Genomic DNA, 23,825 nt, shown 5'->3' with positions numbered 1-23,825 from the left:
CCAGAGGTTGTGCTTGCAGAGATTTTCCCAGCACGAGTCCAAGGGTTCTCTGTCTTTGATATGCAATTCTTTTCTGTGAGTTAAAGCAAGTACTCTATGATCTCTATTCTTTGATTATAAGTTTTCAAAATACTTTGGATATATTGTGAATGATTAGCTACCAGTTGTATAGATTTTGCAGTTGCTTCAGATGGTAAATTTTAGTATGTAAATTTAACCCATCATAATATTACATCTTAGCCACACATGTCATTTCTTTTAGAGGCAAATAACAAATTTAAGTAGTTATAGTGTTTATGGCAAATAACAAATTTAAGTAGTGATAGCGTTTATGGCAAATAACAAATTTAAGTAGTGATATCGTTTATGGCAAATAACAAATTTAAGTAGTGATAGCGTTTATGGCAAATAACAAATTTAAGTAGTTATAGCGTTTATGGCAAATAACAAATTTAAGTAGCTATAGTGTTTATGGCACTACAGCACAACAATGGCTATTTGATGGCAACTAAAGGTAAGGTTAAAAAATGTTAAAAAGGAAGAATTGAATAAAATTCTTGAAACACAAACCCTTTCAAATCAGTATAAAACTGAGGTAAAAGAAGCTAATATATGAAATGTAAAGATGTTAAAAGTTGTAATTAAGATAAAGATAATACAGATAAAATCCTTAAATCATATGGTCAAAATATTACATATAAACCATTGTTTGTTATATAATCTGCATTCTCTCAAAAAGTCCAAGATGCAAGTAGCAGTACCAGTTACAATAAATTTGGGAGCAAACCATGAAAAACAAAGCTTAGAAAGGTACAGTACTTCCTGTCTACTGATTGGAGACATAAAATTGGACCACCTTATAGGTGATGTGGCCTCAGATTGAGGTATTTTATATTATTATTATTTTAATAATTAAATGGGAGCAATGGCCATATCTGCCTTATGATGTCAGCTTCCTTGTACTGAGGTGGTGCAGCAACTGGATCACTTTAAGTAATTTATATTAATAGTCTACCTACATACAAGAATTTTATCAAATAACAAATACTGTACTCAGTTGGATGTGACATTCCAGTATTTAATTTGTATTATTTATTGGCTTAATGATTATGTTATGTATATCTTTATTTTGTACTTGACCGTGTTCAAAATCAAGTTAATGGTGTACCTGACCAGTGACATTTATTTTGTATACAACATAATGCATATCTAATATTTCTTCATAAGTGTAGATTAAATAGATCATTATTAATGGCAAAACATGCTTGTTTGAATCTGAGTCTAAGAAATTGAGTTTTACACTTGGCAATTCTTAAACTTGTTGACAACTTTGAATGTTTTATAGAGGTGACTGACCTGCATCCTGGCTCTATTATTGTGACATAGCTTTGCATATAATGTGGTTTATCTGAAAAATTACTAATTCTTGCCTTAACATCTGAAGCAAAATCAGTATTATTGTTGATTTCAGTTTTTTATAAGGTTGGATTATTCAAGTTAATATTCAGTTTAATTACAAAGTGTGCAATAATATTCTTTGACAGAAATGGTAATTTTGAATTATAGTGAAAACAAATGTAAACCTGTACATTTTGGATTATATGTTTATTATACATCAAAAGACTGTTAGCACATTACCACATTCCAGGCTATTTGCACATTAGCTAATTCGAGACTACAGGGCCAGCATATCAACACATTCAATATCAGAATTTGTTTGTAATATATCTGGAATTCAGTTATGTTGTTGAACTTGTGGTAAAACGTTTAGGACTGTTTGGGATTTATTTCACAATTCTCTAGGATCTTTTTAAAAAATTTCACTTTCTAATCTTCAGAAAAAATATTATTTGTTGAATTTTACAAGACTTCTTGGTTTTCACTTTGTTTGGTTACTTAGTTTAAGACCATAAAGTCGTAGCAATATAAAAGTCAGGTTTTTCATGGTCACCTGCTTTATGTGGTCAGTAATGGCCATATGTTTCTAAACCAAGAAGTTGTTTCTCACTCCTTTAAATGGCCACTCTAGCATATTGGACATGCTTACTCTCTTTCATGAAGGCATCATCTAGATAAAAAGGCACACTTGGTATCATGTAAATCAATGTGTATAAAAAGGCAGACTTGGTGTCATGTAAATCAATGTGTATAAAAAGGCACACTTGGTATCATGTAAATCAATGTATATTAAAAGGCACACTTGGTATCATGTAAATCAGTGTGTATAAAAAGGCAGACTTGGTATCATGTAAATCAGTGTGTATAAAAAGGCAGACTTGGTATCATGTAAATCAGTGTGTATAAAAAGGCACACTTGGTATCATGTAAATCAATGTATATTAAAAGGCACACTTGGTATCATGTAAATCAGTGTGTATGAAAAGGCACACTTGGTATCATGTAAATCAATGTATATTAAAAGGCACACTTGGTATCATGTAAATCAACGTGTATAAAAAGGTACACTTGGTATCATGTAAATCAGTGTGTATAAAAAGGCAGACTTGGTATCATGTAAATCAGTGTGTATAAAAAGGCACACTGGGTATCATGTATTAAATCAATATGTATAAAAAGGCATACTTGGTATCATGTAAATCAATGTTTATTAAAAGGCACACTTGCTATCATGTAAATCAATCTGTATAAAAAGGCACAATCGGTATCATGTAAATCATTGTGTATTAAAAGGCCACTTGGTATCATGTAAATCATTGTGTATAAAAAGGCACACTTGGTATCATGTCAATCAATGTGTATAAAATAGCACATTTGGTATCATGTAAATCAATGTATATAAAAAGGCACACTTGGTATCATGTAAATCAAGGTGTATTAAAAAGGCACACTTGGTATCATGTAAATCAATGTGTATAAAAAAGGCACACTTGGTATCATGTAAATCAATGTGTATAAAAAGGCGCACTGGGTATCGTATTAAATCAATATGTATAAAAAGGCATACTTGGTATCATGTAAATCAATGTGTATTAAAAGGCACACTTGGTATCATGTAAATCAATGTGTATAAAAAGGCACACTTGGTATCATGTAAATCATTGTGTATAAAAAGGTGCACTGGGTATCATGTAAATCAATGTGTATAAAAAAGGCACACTTGGTATCATGTAAATCAACGTGTATAAAAAGGTGCACTGGGTATCATGTAAATCAATGTGTATAAAAAAGGCACACTTGGTATCATGTAAATCATTGTGTATAAAAAGGTGCACTGGGTATCATGTAAATCAACGTGTATAAAAAAGGCACACTTGGTATCATGTAAATCATTGTGTATAAAAAGGTGCACTGGGTATCATGTAAATCAACGTGTATAAAAAGGCACACATGGTATCATGTAAATCAATGTGTATAAAAAGGCACACTTGGTATCATGTAAATCAACGTGTATAAAAAGGTACACTTGGTATCATGTAAATCATTGTATATAAAAAGGCATACTTGGTATCATGTAAATCAGTGTGTATAAAAAGGTGCACTGGGTATCATGTAAATCAATGTGTATAAAAAGGCACACTTGGTATCATGTAAATCATTGTGTATTAAAAGGCACACTTGTTATCATGTAAATCAATGTGTATAAAAAAGGCACACTTGGTATCATGTAAATCAATGTGTATAAAATGGCATATTTGATATCATGTAAATCAATGTGTATAAAAAGGCGCACTGGGTATCATGTATTAAATCAATATGTATAAAAAGGCAAATTTGGTATCATGTAAATCAATGTGTATTAAAAGGCACACGTGGTATCGTGTAAATCAATGTGTATTAAAAAGGCACACTTGGTATCATGTAAATCAATGTGTATAAAAGGGCACACTTGGTATCATGTAAATCAATGTGTATAAAAAGGTGCACTGGGTATCATGTAAATCAGAGGTTCCCAAACCATGGCCCGTGGGCAACTTGTGGCCCTTCAGCTCTCAGAAAGTCGCCCGCGAGGCCTCTATATTTACTATAATGTATTCTAATAATTTCAAAACAATTTTGACTTTCAAATAAATAAATAATAACTAGACGAAAGTTGCAATAATGCGCGATCTACAGTATTCTAGAGTCTAGAATGTTATTTCTAAGTCTAAGAAGTCTGTCATTTTGGTCGAGCACTCGGAGCTTCGTCAGCGTTCGATATATCACTCTGTGGTTGTTGTGCTTGGATATAATTATCGAATGTGCCCGTTGAGTTAGCTAACGAAACGTTTGGAAATTCTCTTTTCCCAGCCTTGTCAACCAATCAGAGTGCGCAAGACGCCATGATGTCATCTGTTACAACTGTTTAGTAGTCTGCAGTTTGGTGAAGAAATTAGATTTTTCAAATAAAAATTTACCGTTAAAGCCGATAAGCATGAACATGGCTAATGTAGAATCAAACAATGCTAATAAGCGAAAATTTGAGGACATTGCTTGTTGTGAATTCAACGCAGATTGGACAGAGAAATTTATGTTTGTGCCTAGTCGTAGTGGTAAACCGGTTTGATTAATCTGTGGATTTTGTGTTTCTGTTACGAAAAAATACAATCTGGAACAACACTACACGACCACACATTCAGACATAAATGCTCAATATCTGGTCGGTTCAGAGTTAAGAAAAGATTTCATAGCTAAGACAGAAGGTTCTCTGACCAGACAGCAGTCATTTTTCACCAAGGCTAAAGAACAGAGCAGGAGTGCTTTTGTTGCGTCGTACGAAGTCGCTCTTCTGTTGACTCGCAAAAAGAAGCCGTTCACCGATGCGGAAGAAATAATAAAGCCTTCGCTTAAAATTGCTGCTAGAATGCTTGGCGATAAAAAGTGTGAGACAAAATTTGATCAGATTCCTTTGTCTAATAATGCTATGGCTAGGCGAGTTGAAGAGTTGGCCAGTGATGTTCATCGTCAAGTAGCAACACGTCAAAAATTGTATTAAAAATAATTCATTGGCAATGGACGAATCCACTGACATTTCTGACACAGCTCAGGTCACAGTTTTTGTTCGAGCAATAAACGATAATTTTGAAGTCATTGAAGAACTTCTAGGACTTGAATCGATGCATGCGACTACCAAAGGAATTGATCTGTTTGAAACTCTGAAGTTGTGTGTAGAGAAAAACAACATAGAATGGACAAAATTGGATAGCGTATGCACCAATGGTGCTCCGGCTTTGACGGGTAAAAAATCTGAATGTCTGGCATTGGAACAGTTTTTTGACCGCACTATATTAAAATATCATTGTATCATTCACCAGGAAGCACCGTGTGGAAAGACATTAAATCTGAAACATGTCATGGATGTTGTTCTGAGATGTGTAAACAAATTTCAAAGCAAGGCGCTGAACAGGCGTGAGTTCAGACAGTTTCTATCAGACCTGAACGAGGAATATGGTGAGCTACTGATACACTGTAAAGTCAGTTGGCTGTCTAAAGGGAAAGTACTGTCACTTTTATGGGCATGAAAAATAGCGTCTATCTGTTTTTGTCTGAAATAGATGAATTGCCTACAGAACGGGAATGTCTGCAGAATGATGACTGGCTTAATGACCTGGCATTTTTGGTGGACATCACGTCTCATTTAAACTCTTTAAATGCGAGGCTTCAGGGAACAGACAAACTGTTCACAAATTTGTGCGATGACATTTCTGCATTTAAAATGAAACTGCACCTGTTTATCAGACAGCTGACAGAAGGGACTTTAAAGGCATTTCCAACTCTGAAGACACTTGTGGTGGAAAAGAAATTTGACCTGTTACGGTACAAGGTTGAAGTGGAAAGTCTTCTGGATATCTTTCAGTCGAGATTTCAAGAGTTCACAGCAGAGGAGGATAATGTTGCCCTCTTCATAAATTCGTTTGTATTTCCGGATGCCAAGATCTGCCAATTTCAGCAAAACCTTCAGCACAAAGTAATTGATTTGAAATGCAATTCTGCACTGAGATGCAAATTCCTGGAGCTGCCTGCTTCACCCTCAGCTGATCATATGATCTCATTCTGGCAACTATTGCCTGTCGAACAATTTGAACACTTGCGTTCATTCGCACAGAGATATATTTGTCGTTTTGGTTCGGCTTATAGATGCTAGCAGTCATTTTCTGCAATGACAATTATAAAAAACAAGCAACGTTCCAGACTCACTGACAGTAACCAAACTGCGCTTATGACTTTGGGCATGACAGCTTTGTGCCCAGACATTGATAAACTGGCATATGAACTTCAGTAACTGGTTGTGAAGAACAGTTACAATTGTAAATTAGTTATATTAATATCGGTTTTCGAAACAGATTTAAAATTGTTAAATGAACATTTGATTTAAAACCGAAAATGACTGTAGTGTAGGACTGACACTGACTGCTTTTAAAGTTTTAGAATTTGGTTGCTGAAAGTTAATAAATTTAAGAATGAAATTACACGACTTTTATTATTTTATAAACATTGATAAACATTTATAATTTTATAACATTGTGGCCCACTTAATTACCAAAAATAGTAGATATGGCCCTCTACTTGAAAAGCTTGGGAACCACTGATGTAAATCAGTGTGTATAAAAAGGCACACTTGGTATCATGTAAATCAATGTGTATAAAAAGGCACACTTGGTATCATGTAAATCAACGTGTATTAAAAGGCACACTTGGTATCATGTAAATCAATGTGTATAAAAAAGCACACTTGGTATCATATAAATCAGTGTGTATAAAAAGGTGCACTGGGTATCATGTAAATCAATGTGTATGAAAAGGCACACTTGGTATCATGTAAATCAATGTGTATAAAAAGGTGCACTGGGTATCATGTAAATCAACGTGTAAACATATTTCTTCTTGTTTGCATTTATCATACTCCTGTCAGTGTAGCTCAAAGGTATCAATGTCAGATTGAAAAGTATGGCAGTTATTTTTTCGAGGAGAGCATTGAAGCAATTCATTTTTATATGGTGCGAAAAGTAGTAATGTATCACTGAAAATATGGCAGTCACCTTTTGTGCTAGTGTGACAGTTATATCTTTTATATCTTCTTCATTTTTATTTGCTTGTTAATTAAAGCTATCCCTAATGCATAACTCAGAACATACCATATATACTTGCTTTTAAGTTAAGTCCAGCTGCAAATAACATGGATCCAGATTTGCATTAAGTTGGAACCAACGTACAAGTAATAACATACTGACAGTTACTGTAAGATGGACTTGAAACTGAAAGTTATTGTGCGACATATGATATGTAAGATGGACTTGAAACTGACAGTTATTGTACGACATATGATATGTAAAATGGACTTGAAACTGACAGTTATTGTATGACATATATGTAAGATGGACTTGAAACTGACAGTTATTGTACGACATATGATATGTAAGACGGACTTGAAACTGACAGTTTTTGTACGACATATGATATGTAAGATGGACTTGAAACTGACAGTTATTGTACGACATATGATATGTAAGATGGACTTTAAACTAACAGTTATTGTACGACATATGATATGTAAAACTGATTACAAACTGACAGTTGTTGTAGGACATATGTAAGACTGACTAAAAACTGACAGAGTTGTTGCAGGACATATGTTAGATTGACTACAAACTGATACAGTTGTTGTAGGATATATATAAGACTGACTAAAAACTGACAGTTGTTGTAGGACATATGTAAGACAGGTTACGAACTGACAAGTGTTGTTGTAGGACATATCTAGACTGACTACAAACTGACACTTTCATGGTTCTAGTGAAGTTGGAATTAATTGAGGTTTCAGAGAGATAAACTAAATTACTATACTATGTTTGTTTGAATACAGATGAGTGATGAGCTACATTCATTCGTTTTATGTGTATAGTCTGTCACTCTGAATGAGGAGAATGATGCGAATACATTTTTATTCCAGGACAGTGAAGGAGTTGATCAGGATATTCGTAGCATCTGTAATGTGTGTGGAAGTACATGAAGTATCACTTTTGTTTGCCTTGTGGTATATTAACTCTGGTGGGGGCATCACAAGGCTTAGTTCCATCACTAATGGAGCACAGGTAATATATGGGAAGCCTTAACAAGTGTCATTTATGGATTAGAACACTGAATTAGGAAAATTTTGGACAGCAATGAAATGCTGTTTTCAACAATAAATCTTTTCAGCCCTTTACCTCATGCAAGTGTCTTTGGACGCTTCTAGTCCATTCGCATGGAAGCGCCTTTTGACGCCTGCTGTAAACATCAGCCATTTTTAGCTGGTTTTTGTAGTGCCACCTTCGGGGAAAACCCACCTATTAGATTCTACATTCATTTCTGCAAATCACAATTACGTCAGATCACGTGGTCGCTGTTTATGCACTGGTCAATATCTGCTATTTAAAGTAACTTGGTCGTAATCTCCACTCTCCAAAATGGTGGTTGTGGCTTTCATTCAGTACTTACGAAGTTTTCACGATTAGAATCACAACTATGAAAGATTCAATAACTTAGGTAAAGGCTCTGATATTGATGCAGGCAGCAATTAGTTTTTTATAAATTATCAAATTCAGATGACTTAGTAATGTAGACGCAGACGAAAAACATGTTAATTTCGAGTATGGGAAATAGCAGCTACAGTTGGTCACGCGGCCTCACTGACATGACGGTGAACGAGTTCTCTCAAGATTTTAAAGCACATAAAAAATTATTCCGTGACAAATAATTACACAGCTATAACAATCGGACTTTACTCTTAAATTTTTCCACATATAATAGATGTGTACCAAAAATGTAAAATGGTTAAAATTGCTGTTAAACGTAACATACACTACATTGCTTAACAGGTCACAGGCAGGCCTATGCATATGCTGTCGACTAGGTAACATGTGTTCTATTTATAGCGTGCTGCCCTTTGTCACTATGCTCTATGAGGTAAAGGGTTAAACATGGATCTTCCCACCTTCTGTTGATTATTTCAACTCAATGTCTCAAAATATGTAACAGAAAGAAGTGAAAGCAACAATTTATTAAGTAAAATTAACAAGCAGTTAATATTTCATCTATACCAGAGGCTCAAACACGCAGCCCGCAAGGGCATATTGTGCGGCCCGCGATGCATTTTGGGATTTTCAAAAAATTGACTATTCATTTATTTCTTTTTCTCTCGCCGCCTTTTGAACTTTAACGTTAGCGCCATTTTAACCATAAGAAACTCTGACTTATTTATTCGTAGTCTTTCTATTAATTGTCGCCCTTAATGCGGACTTCCGGTTTCGTTATTTTAGTAAAGTGATCAAGTTGATGTTGAATTATAAAGTTGATTTTGCTGCATTTTTATAAACATAAAAGCCCGTAAAAATGTCTTCTGTTTCGAAAAAAAGAAAACTCGCAGATGAAAAGAGAGTTTTTCAGGTCAGATGGGAGGATTTATATTTTGTCACTGAGGACAGTGATAAAATTCAATGTCTCGTTTGTCAACAAATGATAGCTGTTCCAAAGGAGTATAACGTGCGTCGGCATTATGAAACAATGCACCGTGAGAAATATGATGCTTATGCGGGCAAAATTAGAGATGATAAAGTTATGCAACTTAAATCAGCATTATGCAAACAAAGAAGTTTCTTTACCAATGTTAGTCAGTGCAACGAAGATTCAGTAAGAGCAAGTTTCGCTATAAGACTGTAGAGTAGGGATCTCAAACACGCGGCCCGCCAAGCCGTATCCTGTGGCCCGCAAAATGATTGGCATCACAAGGTGTCATGAGAGATAACAAAGGTGGTGTGGCCCTTGGGCCATTGAAAATCCCCTCATGCGGCCCTCAGGGTGGTTTGAGTTTGAGACCCCTGATCTATACAGTGTGAATATTCAAGAGATGCATACAGTATTGTGAATTGAATCCCAAATATACCTAAATGTCCTATTACATATAGATTGTTCCAGATAAATTCCAATAGTCTTGAATGTCCTGATATGACACAGTGATGCAGTCCATGATGTCTTTGAATGAGTTCACTATAATCCCAAAGTAAATTATATAAGTCCATAAGTGAATGTACATTTTATTAATCTCAATGAATAATTTAAATAAAAAATTCCTCTGAAATTATATTGAATTTCAACAACACAACTGCAGGCTCTGATCATGGATTTCTTACAGACTTACAAGGAACAAGAATGAGTTGTTGGTTATCAGATCTATATTACCGTATTTCATGTATTTTTTTGTACCCTTTAATGTTTCGTACACAGTCCAGTTATCAAAATAATAATTATTTAAATGTATCATAATTTTTTGTACATATGATATCACTTTGTATTTTTCGAAGAAAAAAATAATTAAATTATCAGGCATAAAATTCTACTAAGAAGGTTTATGTTTGCCAGAAAAAGATGGAAAATAGCATATTGCCATTTTGTTTTTACAAAAATTAATAATTAATTGAGAAAATACAATGATTGATACATAAGCATTGGCGCCCACAGCATAAGTCAAGGGGGTCATGTGACCCCCCTCAACAAGTTTAATCATGCAAATGAAGCTGAAAATATGTTACAAGATTCTGTTCAAAATGCTTAGTAAATATTAGCTTTAATTACAGACTGCTTACTATACTAACTCTCCAGCCGTGGCTGATTGACACCACCACCCCCGCAAAAAATAACATCTGGGTGTCCATGTGTATAAGCTCTCTTATTGTCATTACAATATCTACTGGTATTTGTTAACAAATGGACAAAGGACTTCACAGACCTAACCTTTAAATATTATTGTTAATTAGTTCTCTTCATCAAGTCCATCACCATTTTACATATAATTTTTTGTACACTGAAATTAATAATTATTTTTTTGTGTACGAAAAATAACATGAAATATGGTAACATACATTTTCACCTGTCCTAGAGGTGAACCATTCCAGTGGATAATTCCAATCTAATTGCAAACAAGACTATGCCTAGAATGTTCCAAACTCAAATGTTGTGTAATTATCCTATTTACAACTTACAACCATGGACAAATAGTTATAATTGACCATTACATTATAATCTACAGTCATGGACAGAAGCTAAGCACACAATATAATTATACATATCATAGTTGTTAGCTACAGTCACTACTTTTGTAACTTAAAGTATATTGCTAATTGACTACTTTTGTAACTTAAGGTATATTGCTAATTGACTACTTTTGTAACTTACAGTATATTGCTAATTGACTACTTTTGTAACTTACAGTATATTGCTAATTGACTACTTTGTAACTTACAGTATATTGCTAATTGACTACTTTTGTAACTTACATTATATTGTTAATCTATGGTCAGTTAGAAGCAAAGTTTCAGAATGTTCCTTTTGCTTCTTTTGATAGAATACTGTTGATTAAAATTCCATTTTACTATCATCAAATTCATGGTATTTTCCATTAAAATTAATGAAGAACTAGATTGTACCAAATTTTCTGACTGCATTACCTCCAGTGCTTTGAGGGTTAGATTGCTGTTAACAAAGGTTTAGTTTAGTGTGAGGTCTAGAAAAAGTCAACCAGCTATGTATTAGTGGGAGTGTCTGCCTTGGATGTGGGAGGTTGCTGGTTCAAACCCCAGCCAAGGCATACCAAAGACCTATATAAATGGTACCAGCAGCTGCCTCACTTTTTGCTCAGCATTAAGAGGTTCATGTTAGGACTGGTCGGTCTGGTGTCAGGATAATGTGACTGGGTGGGACATCATGCTTACGTATGTCTGCAGCACATTATGCCCCAGCACTAGACATCACTATAAATCGTCACAGTGCAGACATCGTAGTGATATAACTGAATTTTTTTAAAAGCTGTGCTAAAAGTCCAAAACACACACACATAATAATGTATTGATTCCATTAACAATGCAAGTAAAATGATCAATTTTGTACCGTGTAAGGCTACAACTTTTGTATAGTATAACGCCACACATTTTCATGAAAAACAAAAAAGGTCCTTGTTTTCCTGTCTAAAAATTTCAAAATGAAGCAATGCATAGAAAATGGGATCTACTAATTATACAGTACATTCTACTACTATTTATACAGTGCATTCTACTACCATTTGTACAGTGCATTCTAATATTTATACAGTGTACATTCTACTAAATATACCGTGTACATTCTACCAATTACACAATGTACATTCTACCAGTAATACAGTGTAAAAACTTAAAGACCTAATAATGTTCCCTACCTTAGATATTTACAGCATGTTTTTATGTTTTCTAATTTAATGGTGTTTTTTTATGTAATAATATCATTATATATGGGTTTTTTATGGTATATGTGTTGTTTAATGTTGTAAAGCGCTTAGCTTCTAAAGATTAGGCGCTATACAAAGTCCTCATTATTATTATTACATTGTACTAATTATACAGTGTACATTTGACCAATTACACAATGTACATTCTACTAATTATACAGTGTACATTCTACTAACTATACAGTGTCATCATCATTGGCGACTCGGTCTCGAAAGACCATGCAAATAGCGCCCTTGGGGTGTTGCCTGTCTCTGTTGGCAACGTCTGCTGTGGCTGTGCAGGCCTATACGTGAGTGACAGTCCCTACTGCAGTTGGTGCAGACATACTGGGAAGTCTGCATTACTGTGGTTGCTGTTGCGTTCTTCTTTCTCCTACGTTTCTCTGCCACCAACTGGCCTCTCCTCGCATCAGCGACTGATATGCCATTGTTTACCATCAGTCTCCAGGTGCCTCGGTCCTCAGCCAGCTCTTCCCAGCCATCGGGTGAAATGTTGCATGCCTTCATGTCCCTCTTGCACACATCTTTGAAACGGAGTGAGGGGCGTCCGACTCTTCTCATGCCAGTGGCCAGCTGTCCATATAAGATGTCCTTTGGCAGCCTTCCATCCTCCATGCGTCGGACGTGACCCAGCCATCGAAGGCGGCGTTTAATTAGCAGGGAGTACATGCTGGGGGTTCTTGCACGCTGCAGGATCTCGCTGTGTGGAACACGGTCTTGCCAGCTGATTTTCAGGATGCGTTTTAGGCACCGTATATGGAAGGAGTTGAGCCGGTGTTCTTGCCTCATGTAGGTACTCCACGTCTCACTTCCATATAGAAGGGTGCTGAGAACGCAGGCCTGGTAGACTCGGACCTTGGTGTGCTCTGTCAGCGCGTTGTTTTCCCAAACCCTCTTTGTTAATCGAGCCATGATGGTGTTTGCCTTTCCAAGCCTTCTGTCCAGCTCCATATCAATCGAGAGAGTGTTGCTGATGGTTGACCCTAGGTAGGTAAAGTTGTTGACTGCTTCCAGGGTGACACCGTTGATTTTGATTGAAGGGGCAATGGTGGTATCTTGCACGCTGACATTTGTTTTTTCCAAGCTGATTGTGAGACCAAAGTGCGTGCAGGCAACAGCAAAACGGTCTCCCAGTCTCTGGAGGGCTTCCTCGGTGTGGGCCACAAGAGCTGCGTCATCTGCAAAAAGCATCTCCCTGATGAGCACAGCTCTCACTTTGGTCTTTGAGCGCAGTCGTGCCAGGTTGAACAGGCTCCCATCAGACCTGGTGTGTAGATATATGCCATCCGTGGACGTGTCGAAGGCGTAGGACAGGAGCAGGGAGAAGAAGATCCCAAAAAGTGTTGGTGCCAGCACGCAGCCCTGCTTCACACCACTGTTAATTGGGAAGGAAGTTGAGGATGATCCATTGTACATGACTGTTCCCTTCATATCTGCATGGAAAGAGATTATCATGCTGAGGAGTTTTGGGGGGCAACCGATCTTACTCAGAAGTTCAAAAAGGCCCTTCCTGCTGACCAAGTCAAAGGCCTTGGTGAGGTCGATGAACATCATGTAGAGTGGTTGACCTTGCTCTCTGCTCTTCTCTTGGAGTTGTCGTAGGGAGAAGATCATGTCTGTCGTCGACCTGCCTGCTCTGAAGCCGCACTGTGATTCCGGGTACACACGGTCTGCCAGCAACTGCAGCCTGTTGAGTATGATGCGGGCGTACACTTTACCAACAATACTCAAGAGCGAGATCCCTCTGTAATTATTACAGTCACTGCGGTCGCCCTTGTTTTTGTAAAGGGTCACAATTGTGGCATCACGCATGTCTTGGGGGACTACTCCTTCCTCCCAGCAGCGGCAAAGTAGCTCGTGCAGTGGTTTAATCAATGCTGGTTTTCCACGTTTGATAGCTTCGGGTGGGATGCTGTCACTACCTGGTGCTTTGTTGTTTGGAAGGCAGTCGATTGCTTTGCTGAGCTCCTCTAAGGTTGGCACTTTGTCGAGCTCTTCCATGGTGGGCAGATTCTTTATGCTGCTGAGGGCTGCATCAGTGACTGACGTTTCTCGGGAGTATAGTTCTGAGTAGTGCTCCACCCATCTGGCCATCTGTTGCCCATGGTCTGTGATCTTCTCTCCCGTCAGGGATTTCAGGGGAGCAACCCCTTTCACTGTAGGGCCTAGAGCCTTCTTGATGCCACTGTACATGCCTTGGATGTGTCCGGACTCGGCACTTCGCTGGATCCCTTCACACAGTTGTTGCCAGTACTCGTTTGCACACTGTCTAGCAATGCGTTGGGTGTTACTTCGGGCACTTCTGAGAGCAGCAAGCGTCCGTTCATTAGGGCATTTTTTGTAAGCTATGAAGGCTTTTCGTTTCTCCTCGATTTGTGGTTCCATCCTTGATAGGTGTGCATTGAACCAGTCCTGGCTGGGTCGTTCCTTCTTGCCAAACATTGACATAGCTGTACTGTAGATGGCACCCTTCATGGCGTTCCACTTGGCTGTAGCGTCATACTCAGGCAGGTCCTGGAGAGCCTTGTTCAGGGCAGACACATACTCCTCCACCTTGGCAGGGACTGACATCTGTGCAGTGTTTATGCGAAGACATCCTTTTGGTTTTGTGCGGTGTAGCACATGTGGCTGTAGTCGCACTCTGCTGCTCACAAGGGCATGGTCGGAGTCACAGTCTGCACTGTGGTAGGTTCTGGTGGAGAGGACGCTGTAAAGGGCAGAGCGCCTGGTGATGACCAAGTCGAGTTGGTGCCAGTGATGAGATCTGGGGTGTTTCCATGACACTTTGTGTTGTGGCTTACACTTGAAGAAGGTGTTTGTGATGCACAGGCCATGGTAGGTGCATAGCTCCAGCAGTCTCTGGCCGTTTTCGTTGGTCTTTCCAGTGCCATGATATCCGAGGCAGGTAGGCCAGGACTCGTGGTCCGCACCTACTCTGGCATTAAAGTCGCCGAGGAGGAATAGTGGTTCATTTTTGGGGCATCCTTTGATCTGTTCGTCCAGCTGCCCATAGAACTGATCCTTCACGTCTTCTGATGACATGAGGGTTGGGGCGTAGACACTGATGATGTTGACAGGACCTGAAGTAGTGGTGAGGCGGATGGACAAGAGACGCTCAGTGCCCCTTGTTGGAGGTTCAACCGAGGCCAGGAGATTGTTTTTGATGGCAAAGCCCACTCCGTGCTGATGGGGCTCCTCAGGTTCTCGACCCTTCCAGAAGAAGGTGTAGTTTTCCTCTCTGAGGGAGCCACTAGAGGCGAGCCTGGTTTCCTGGAGGGCAGCTATGCTGATATTTAGTCTGGTGAGTTCTCTATCGATGATGGCCGTCTTTCTGGTGTCGTCCACTTCTCTGAGGTCGTCGGAGATGCCTGTACACATGGTGCGCACATTCCAGCTTGCAAATCGAAGAGCTGGAGTCTTCTTTATTGGTTTCTTGTTTCTTTTGTCTGGTGTGGAATTACCGTCTGCTTGTCATGCTGAACAACACACTGAGCTCCAGACACCCACTGGAGCAGGCAGACGATGGCGGGTCAACACCTTATTGACCGGGGGCTGCCCGGCTTGAGGCGGGCGATAGTTGGCCAGTGGGACACGATGATCCCTCCCACCGTCAAAGCTGACCCGTGGCGCCCCTTCCCTACGCCAATCGGGTGGGACTTATAACCCGTAAACTGTCAGCTTCCGTGTTGTTTCCTCACTCAGTAGCGAGACTGGAGTGTCCTCTCCAGGGCGCAAGCCTGGGCGTGGAATATGGAGATCCTGGGCTGCCCAGACGTCAGGATCCCCCTCTCGTCCTTGCTGGTGGGGTCCAAAGGAATGCTGAGCATGACATTTGGCACCAGTTTGGATGCAGGAGCTGCCGGAAGGAGGTCGTAGTCGACCCCCAGCCGCCTTAGGGGCTCCACTCCTGATTTTCTGTCTGGGTTTACTCCCGTAGCCTTTCCTTCTCCCGAAGATATCCACAAGGCAGTGGAGCCATAATCCAATGGATGGGACTTGGTTGGTTTTGAATCAGAGTTTCCTTCTCCTAGATGAACTGCCTGACAAGGCTAACGAGCTTCATCTGCCCGGGTTTGGGGTCAGAGTTTCCCTTCTCTTAGACTGGTTGCCTGCCAAGGCTAATGAGCCCAGTCTGCCCACCCAGTTATACCGCCGGGTACTCGGTCGCGCCACACAGCAGGCTCTGTTAAAACAGGGGGCACCGCGTGAAGGTGCTGCTGTGGACACAATAGTGTAGGAGAGGCCATATGCAAGTAACCTCCTGCCCCGCAGAGCGAGACAATGGTCCTGCGGCGATCACTACACCTGGGAAGGAGAGGCTATGAGAGACGCTTCACTTTCCTTTGGCAAGCGGGACGTCAGGCCCAGGCCACGCACCCCCCAACTATACAGTGTACATTCTACTAATTATACAGTGTACATTTGACCAATTACACAATGTACATTCTACTAACTATACAGTGTACATTCTACTAATTATACAGTGTACATTTGACCAATTACACAATGTACATTCTACTAATTATACAGTGTACATTCTACTAATTATACAGTGTACATTTGACCAATTACACAATGTACATTCTACTAATTATACAGTGTACATTCTACTAACTATACAGCATATTCTACCAATTCTACAGTGTATATTCTACCAATAAACTGTGCATTCTGCCATTGATATGGTACATTCTACGAATTATAAAGTTTATATTCTACCAATTTTCCAGTTCATTCTACCATTTATATACTGTACATATACATTATATATTCTACCAATTATACAGTGTACATTCTACCAATCATTCAGTGCATGCTACCAATTATACAGTGTACATTCTGCCCATTATACAGTGCATTCTGCCAATTATACATTGAGCATATACATTATACATTCTACCAATTATACAGTGTACATTCTACCAATCATTCAGAGCATGTTACCAATTATACAGTGTATATTCTACCAATAATTTAGTGCATTCTACTAGTGTTATATATATACTGTTTCACTGGCCTAATTGGTTAGTATCAGACCCCAGCCAAGTCATACCAAAGATATGAAAAAAGGTAGCAACATCTGCCTCTTTGGTTCTTCAGCATTAAGAGCTTAGTGTTAGGACTGGTATCAGGATAGTGTGACTGGGTGGGACATGATGGTAGACATCACTATAAACTACCACACTGCAGACATCATAGTGATAAGACTAAAAAGTTTTTAAAGCTACATTAAAAATCCAATTCACACAGACGCACACACTACCAGTTATACAGTACAGTCTACCATTTATATTGTGCAGTCCGCCAATAATACAGTGTACATTCTACCAATTATACAGTGTACATTCTACCAGTTATACAGCACATTCTTCCAATTATACAGTGTACATTCTACCAGTTATACAGTACATTCTACCAATTATACAGTGTACAGTCTACCAGTTATACAGTACATTCTATCAATTATACAGTGTATTCTACCAATTATACAGTTTACATTCTACCAATTATACAGTGTACATTCTACCAGTTATACAGTACATTCTACCAATTATACAGTGTACATTCTACCAGTTATACAGTACATTCTACCAATTATACAGTGTATTCTACCAATTATACAGTGTACATTCTACCAATTATTCAGTGTACATTCTACCAGTTATACAGTACATTCTACCAATTATACAGTGTACATTCTACCAATTATACAGTGTACATTCTACCAGTTATACAGTACATTCTACCAAATATACAGTGTACAGTCTACCAATTATGCAGTGTACATTCTACCAGTTATACAGTACATTCTACCAATTATACAGTGTATTCTACCAATTATACAGTTTACATTCTACCAATTATACAGTGTACATTCTACCAGTTATACAGTACATTCTACCAATTATACAGTGTACAGTCTACCAGTTATACAGTACATTCTACCAATTATACAGTGTATTCTACCAATTATACAGTTTACATTCTACCAATTATACAGTGTACATTCTACCAGTTATACAGTACATTCTACCAATTATACAGTGTACAGTCTACCAGTTATACAGTACATTCTGCCAATTATACAGTGTATTCTACCAATTATACAGTGTACATTCTACCAATTATACAGTGTACATTCTACCAGTTATACAGTACATTCTACCAAATATACAGTGTACATTCTATCAATTATACAGTGTAAATTCTACCAATTATACAGTGTATTCTACCAATTATACAGTGTACATTCTACTAAGACTGCTCCGGTGGCCTAGTGGTTAGAGCATCTGCCTCAGATGTGGCCCGGTCATGGGTTCAATCCCTGGCCAAGTCATACCAAAGACTTACAAAAATGGTACTAACAGCTGCCTCGCTTAGTGCTCAGCATTAAGAAATTAGTGTTAGGACTGGTCAGCCTGGTATCAGGATAATGTGACTAGACATCACTGACTGCAGACATCATAGCGATAAGACAGAAAAATTGTTAAAGCTACGTTAAAAGTCCAAATCACACACACATTTTACCAATTATACAGTGTATTCTGCCAATTATACAGTGCATTCTACCAGTTATACAGCGTTGTGCTAATTCTACAGTTTACATTCTATTATACAGTGCATTGTGCTAATTATACAGTGCATTCTACCATTTATACAGAATACATTCTACCAGTTATACAGTACATTCTACCAGTTATACAGTGCATTCTACCAATAATACAGTACATTCTACCAGTTATACAGTGCATTCTGCAAGTTATACAGTACATTCTGACAGTTATACAGTGCGTTCTGCCAGTTATACAGTACATTTTGAGTTATTCAGTGCATTCTACCAGTTATTCAGTGCATTCTATCAGTTATACAGTACATTCTGCCAGTTATACAGTGCATTCTACCAGTTATACAGTACATTCTGACAGTTATACAGTACATTCTACCAGTTATACAGAGCATTCTATCAGTTATACAGTACATTCTTCCAGTTATACAGTACTTTCTGACAGTTATACAGTGCATTCTATCAGTTATACAGTACATTCTGCCAGTTATACAGTACATTCTGACAGTTATACAGTGCATTCTGCCAGTTATACAGTGCATTATACCAGTTATAAAGAGCATTCTACCAATCATACAGACTGAGTGTATTCTGCCAGTTATACAGTACATTCTACCAGTTATACAGTACATTCTACCAGTTATACAGTGCATTCTACCAATAATACAGTACATTCTACCAGTTATACAGTGCATTCTGCCAGTTATACAGTACATTCTGACAGTTATACAGTGCGTTCTGCCAGTTATACAGTACATTTTGAGTTATTCAGTGCATTCTACCAGTTATTCAGTGCATTCTATCAGTTATACAGTACATTCTGCCAGTTATACAGTGCATTCTACCAGTTATACAGTACATTCTGACAGTTATACAGTGCATTCTACCAGTTATACAGAGCATTCTATCAGTTATACAGTACATTCTTCCAGTTATACAGTACTTTCTGACAGTTATACAGTGCATTCTATCAGTTATACAGTACATTCTGCCAGTTATACAGTACATTCTGACAGTTATACAGTGCATTCTGCCAGTTATACAGTGCATTATACCAGTTATAAAGAGCATTCTACCAATCATACAGACTGAGTGTATTCTGCCAGTTATACAGTACATTCTACCAGTTTTACAGTGCATTCTACCAGTTATACAGTACATTCTGACAGTTATACAATGTATTCTACCAGTTATACAGGGCATTCTATCAGTTATACAGTACATTCTGCCAATTATACAGTACATTCTGACAGTTATACAGTGCATTCTATCAGTTATACAGTACATTCTGCCAGTTATACAGTACATTCTGACAGTTATACAGTGTATTCTACCAGTTATACAGAGCATTCTATCAGTTATGCAGTACATTCTGCCAGTTATACAGTACATTCTGACAGTTATACAGTACATCCTATCAGTTATACAGTACATTCTGACAGTTATACAGCGCATTCTGCCAGTTATACAGAGCATTCTGCCAGTTATACAGAGCATTCTACCAGTCATACAGACTGAGTGTATTCTGCCAGTTATTCAGTATAGTCTGCCAGTTCTGTGGTGTCAAGAAGGAAGTGTTATGAAGAGCTTATGCCAAGATCACACCTCTCAGTGTGGCTTATATAATGATAGAAAATATGTCAATATCACACCTCTCAGTGTGGCTTATATAATGATAGAAAATATGTCATTATCACACCTCTCAGTGTGGCTTATATAATGATCAAATACATGCCAAGATCACACCTCTCAATGTGGCTTATATAAAGATAGAATATATGCCAAGATCACACCTCTCAGTGTGGCTTATATAATGATAGAAAATATGTCAATATCACACCTCTCAGTGTGGCTTATATAATTATAGAACATATGTCAATATCACACCTCTCAGTGTGGCTTATATAATGATCAAATACATGCCAAGATCACACCTCTCAATGTGGCTTATATAAAGATAGAATATATGCCAAGATCACACCTCTCAGTGTGGCTTATATAATGATAGAAAATATGTCAATATCACACCTCTCAGTGTGGCTTATATAATTATAGAACATATGCCAAGATCACACCTCTCAGTGTGGCTTATATAATGATAGAAAATATGTCAATATCACACCTCTCAGTGTGGCTTATATAATTATAGAACATATGTCAATATCACACCTCTCAGTGTGGCTTATATAATGATAGAAAATATGTCAATATCACACCTCTCAGTGTGGCTTATATAATTATAGAACATATGTCAATATCACACCTCTCAGTGTAGCTTATATAATGATTGAATACATGCCAATATCACACCTCTCAGTTTGGCTTATATAATGATCAAATACATGCCAAGATCACACCTCTTAGTGTGGCTTATATAGTGATAGAAAATATGTCAATATCACACCTCTCAGTGTGGCTTATATAATGATTGAATACATGCCAATATCACATCTCTCAGTTTGGCTCATATAATGATTGAATACATGCCAAGATCACACCTCTCAGTGTGGCTTATATAATTGTAGAAAATATGCCAAGATCACACCTCTCAGTGTGGCTTATATAATGATAGAAAATATGTCAAGATCACACCTCTCAGTGTGGCTTATATAATGATAGAAAATATGCCAAGATCACACAATGATGAATACACTAAACAGATCACTTGTCTAAAATTATTATAAAAATGGCTAATGAATATTAACACATTTACTGTATATGTTGGTGCACTATATGTTCTGGGACACATCATTTTTTTCAAGTCATAAGTTGGAGGACACCTTTTTAAATCATTCAAAAATTACATAGGAAATGCACTCCAACTTAATTTTATTTAAAAAAATATAAAACTGTACTTGAGATACAACTCTTTAATCCACCACAGCAGCATCTCATCCAGACAACCCATCTCCTGCATATGTACGATCCATTGTTTTGGTGCATGAATATTTTTTTAGCTATCTCATAGCATGAACAATTGTTAGAGGCAACACATCACCTAAAGCGGAAGCTGCAAAGACTAAAATCAGATTTTTTTCAAATCTGTGCCAGTCTTGCTAATTCTCACACTTTTGATCCCATCTTATCATCAGTCCATCCAGGAATGCAATCAAAATATACTAGAATTTCATCCATGTTAATGATCATATTGTCAGCGAAATCTTCTGCTTCTCTTCTGGCCTTCACGAATTCATTACATGATTTTATTTTCTCCAAATCTTATGGGTGATGCAGGTCATCAATGTCCGTGCACAAAGCACTGTATGAAAAGGAACCAAAGTTTGCTTCCATATCTTGGCCATCTTTATATATTTCCCCCCCCCCCATAAAAATCAATGCACTTAAAACAATCCATAGTCAGCTTCCAATGTTTGATTGCTTTGCAATACAATAACCTTTGTATTGATATCCTTTAAAAAATAAATTAACCAAAGTCGGCTTCCAAGGTTGGCTTGCTTCTTAATACAAATAACATTTGTCTTTGATGCCTTTAAGGTAAGTTCAAAGAAGGAGTTTACTGCTTGCTGTTAGATGTGTTTATTCACCACCCGGTCTTCTATGTCCTTGGCTTTTGTAGTAATAATTAATACATAGGAGCATTGATGTCTGGAGTTTAAATAGTAATGACACTTTTGTAACCCATGCTGGTGAAAAGATTGTCACTTGCACTCAAGCGAATGTGTTTTCAAATAATGATTTTTATTTGCAAGATACTGTCACACAGTAGATGTGGATATAATTCAGTCTTGATCATTTCGCACCTAATACTGCATCATGCGTGAATGACAGTTGTCTTCAAGATATCAGTTCATTATTTTCCTCTTGTTTGCACTTTTGTTGGATCCAGTTTTCAGTCAGATAAAATACTCAAACCTTTGAGCACAACCAAACACAATTTGTTTCTCAATGTTTATGTCAGTGAACAACGTTGCGTGTGTTATCAGACATAAGCGATACATGCTGCAGTATGGAAGCCTATGCTACATATATGGATTTCTTGGATATATTTTATTCTTTAATGCTCATATTGAAAAAAACAGGAAAAAATGATAACAGTACATTGTTAGTTTCTTTTTATTATCAAATGATTGTTTTGTGTATCTATTTTATTACAATGTGCAATGGAGGGGGAAGAGGGCACAAATGCAATACAAATTTATTTTGTTTCTTAAGTCTTGGGGTATGTGACCTAGGTGAGAAAAAAGTTTCACCATAAGTTCTGGGACAGGAAAAAAAAAATTATTTTATCATGTCCCAATATATACGGTATATATTTGTTCCACTTTTTCATTCATTTAAATACTAATTTTGAGGTAATTTCATTGACCCAAATCTACTATTTTATCATCTTATAGCATGTACTAATATATTTGTATGCAGTTTTAATAAAATATTATTTTAGAATACAAGTGTCTTGTTTTTCTGTAGGAAAAGAAGTTTTATGGAGGTAGTCAGCAGCTGTCAGAGAAGATGGCAGCCAAACTGGGACATGGTGTTTTACTCTCCAAACCTGTCATTAGAATTGAACAGGATGGGGGCACAGTTAGAGTTACTGACAACCAGGGCAGTGTGTACAAGGTACTTTGATTCATCAGACTATATTGTCTTTATTTTTAGAGGGCCCCGAGTGGCCGAGTGGTCTAAAGCGCTCTCCGTTACGGATCACTGCCATCTCACCTCTGTTTGTGTGGGTTCAAGTCTCAGATTCAGTCAATGTGGGTATGTGAGAAGGCTTGCCAGTAGCTTCTCGTGGGTTGGTGGTTCTTTATGGGGGTTTCCTGGGTTCTTCCTCCATCATTAATACTGTCCGCAATGTATAGCCTATCGTGTGCTGAAAAATGGCGTTAAACCCTACAAGAACAACAACAACAAAAAAATCTTTATTTTTGAAAGAGGAAATGCTCTGTCATGAGAACTACTGAGTAGGTAACCATTTATAAAGACCTTTGAAAAGTTTTATATACTGTATATACCTACATAGAAGTCAGATCCAGCTGTGAACAACAGAAATCCTGATCTACTTTTGCA

General features: G+C 37.6%; 1 protein-coding gene across 3 annotated transcripts in view; it reads left to right on the top strand.

The window, feature by feature from the left end:
- Positions 1 to 23,825, top strand: part of LOC149799198 (amine oxidase [flavin-containing] B-like) — a 96,416-nt gene that overhangs the window by 33,304 nt on the left and 39,287 nt on the right. For all 3 annotated transcript variants that reach the window (XM_089958461.1, XM_089958462.1, XM_089958463.1), the window contains exons 6-7: positions 7,889 to 8,030; positions 23,226 to 23,375. In XM_089958461.1, coding sequence (XP_089814587.1) covers positions 7,889 to 8,030; positions 23,226 to 23,375 — 292 coding nt within the window. The remainder of the gene's footprint in view (positions 1 to 7,888; positions 8,031 to 23,225; positions 23,376 to 23,825) is intronic.

Source organism: Sinohyriopsis cumingii, chromosome 5 (genome assembly GCF_028554795.1).
Source record: "Sinohyriopsis cumingii isolate HCF-2022 chromosome 5, ASM2855479v2, whole genome shotgun sequence".
In the NCBI taxonomy this organism is placed as follows: domain Eukaryota; kingdom Metazoa; phylum Mollusca; class Bivalvia; order Unionida; family Unionidae; genus Sinohyriopsis; species Sinohyriopsis cumingii.
This window is presented reverse-complemented; position numbering and strand designations above follow the sequence as displayed.